At 41.2% G+C, this 2500-nt stretch overlaps 1 protein-coding gene across 1 annotated transcript in view; it reads right to left on the bottom strand.

Moving 5' to 3' along the window:
• Positions 1–649: 649 nt before the first annotated feature.
• Positions 650–2500, bottom strand: part of LOC138038871 (uncharacterized) — a 61363-nt gene continuing 59512 nt past the window's right edge. The window contains exon 16 of the mRNA XM_068884949.1: positions 650–2500. This exon is cut by the window's right edge and continues 273 nt beyond it. Within this exon, the coding sequence (XP_068741050.1) occupies positions 1755–2500 (746 nt within the window). The 3' untranslated portion in view covers positions 650–1754.

The raw sequence follows: 2500 nt of genomic DNA, 5'->3' as shown, positions 1-2500 counted from the left end.
TTTCAAAATCTGAAGAAAAAAGGAAGTGATTTTTTTATCATGGTGACACTTTAACTCCGGGAGATTTGAATTAGTACAACATTCGGTCTATTGTTTATTTCCCCGCAAACGTTGGTTTAAAAATGGACACTTTCCTGATGCTGATGGAGACAAACCTCCTACCAGATTCTTACTCTTGGGTTTCAATCGATTCCGCAACTAAGCAACTAGTTAGCGCTGCCTGCCAAAGCAAACCCAAAACTACCGTAGCATTGTATACGCAAGGTCATGCCTCCCATTGTAGATTCATGAAAGACGTCTCGTCATCCCATAAAGGGGATAATGTCACAAATTTAAATTTGAAGGAAATCGAATAACGACTGACCGCCGTGTAGTGTCATCTCACTTAGAGCAAAATTAAAGTCACGCGCCTCCATAATCCAAGTTATCTTATTTTTTTATACGTTAAATTGCTATCTGAGATGAAGATATGCTTTCTCAATGCTCCAGTGGGCCTTGAGGAAAATGATAAAGAAGCGGTGAAGTAATGTTGGAACCTGATCAGACCCTTTAAAGCTGTGTCCGCACGAAAATCCTGACAAATTGTATCAGGTATTGATGCAACTTTCTCGACACCCAAAGAGTAAACAGCGATCACGCATGATCAAGATGGTATTAAATGACTTGAGGTCTTCTTTACCTTCTAGTCTAATTGCATTTTAACAAAATTCAATACATGTACCAACAAGGGTTTATCAAAATCCGCCACTCTAATTGCGTGCGACGAAGAAGAGCCGGCTATACTTCTCTCAATATTGCTTGGTACTGCGCACGCTCGGCACTTATGTGGCGACACCCAAACTGGGCCCAAATTGTGGAATTCCCTTCCATTCAACTTGTGCTCTCTACCTAAAAAGTGTTAATAGAAAACTCTATGCTTTTTAATTTGAATTACTAAACAATGAAGATGACTTTCCCGCTAATAGAAACGATTGCTATTAATATAGCTGCTGGATTTAGGAACCGATGAACATTTAAGTAATTTCCTGGTCTAGTATATCGCATGTCTGTTTCCTGTACTTTTAGAACTATTGCAATTTGCTTTTCCTATTTCTAATTTTGTAAACATTACATTATTTATCTCATTGCTCCCACCTGATTCTATTAACTCCGCTACTTCGAGTTCTCAATGTAATTCAAGTTTTTACTGACTATAATGATAATTGCTCGCTTGAATCCAACATGGCGGTGGACATGCATTCTAAAGTTAACCAGTTCGAAGAGCATTCCGTCGCTGTGGAGTGTTTCGCGACTGGTGAATCCTTTGCGGCGAAGTGAAAATTACTGTATATTTTTAATTTGTACTCAAGCAAATAAAAATACTAAAAAAGCATAATTCCTCACCCCACCCCCCCCCCCAACGTCAGCGGAGACCAGGAAAAATGAATAGGAATAGCATCGTCGCAAACAATGTTGAAACCTAACTGCTGCTGTTCAGAATGTTACATTCTATGGGGGAGGGGGGATAAAGTCCTGCCCATGCGTCGCCTTTGACTTATGACTTCACTGTCGCAACAACTTCGTCCAGGATTACCGGTATTCTTCCCTTATTGTGATTAAGTGTTTGTTTTCTTCGTTTGTTGACAGGTCTTTTGTAGACACAATAACATAGAAATACACCATTTTTCACGAAGAGTCAAACGACAAATTGGGATCGCTACAACTTGAATCTATAACATCAGTACATGTAAAAAAAATGACGGAAATAAAGAAGGCTATTTTGCTCCCCTACTGAGCAAATAATTGACAGCTTCGGTTTTACAAAACTCCGTTGCTAGCATCAAAGGTGTTTCACCACTGTTCGTCTTTGAATTAATATCAAGTCCGAGAGACAGTAGCTTCTCAATTATGACCTTGCTCCCACCTTGTGCAGCCCAGTGCAACGCACTGTGTCCCCAGTTGTCTGTTAAAGTCGGATCTGAGCCTCTTTCTATCAGCAAGGAAGACGCGTCCTGTCTACCACGATAAGCTGCCACCATCAGTGGTGTATTACCATAGTTTTCCCTAGAATTAATATCAAGTCCGAGTGACAGTAGCTTTTCAATAAGAACAGCCCTTCCATAATGTGCAGCCCAGTGCAACAGACTTATTCCATTGTGGTCTTTCTGTTTCGGATCTGAGCCTCTTTCTAGCAGCAAAGTAATCGCGTCCTCTTGGCCATTAATAGCTGCCCTAATCACTGGGGTGCCACCATCTCCGTCCCTTGAATCAATGTCAAGTCCTCGAGACAGTAGCTCCTGAATAATCTCATATCTCCCGTTTTGTGCAGCCCTGTGTAACAAACTCCACCCCTTGTTATCTCTTAAAGTCGGATCTGAGCCTCTTTCTATCAGCAATCTAAAAGCGCTATCTCCGCCAAAATTAACTGCCTCCATCAGTGGTGTGACACCATCGTTGTCGCTTGAATCAATGTCAAGTCCTCGAGACAATAGCTCCTGAATAATTTCGTTACTCCCGCTTC

Source organism: Montipora capricornis, chromosome 2 (genome assembly GCF_036669925.1).
Source record: "Montipora capricornis isolate CH-2021 chromosome 2, ASM3666992v2, whole genome shotgun sequence".
NCBI classification, from domain to species: Eukaryota; Metazoa; Cnidaria; class Anthozoa; order Scleractinia; family Acroporidae; genus Montipora; species Montipora capricornis.
The sequence above is the reverse complement of the archived record's forward strand: the minus strand, read 5'-3'. Positions and strand labels throughout refer to the sequence as shown.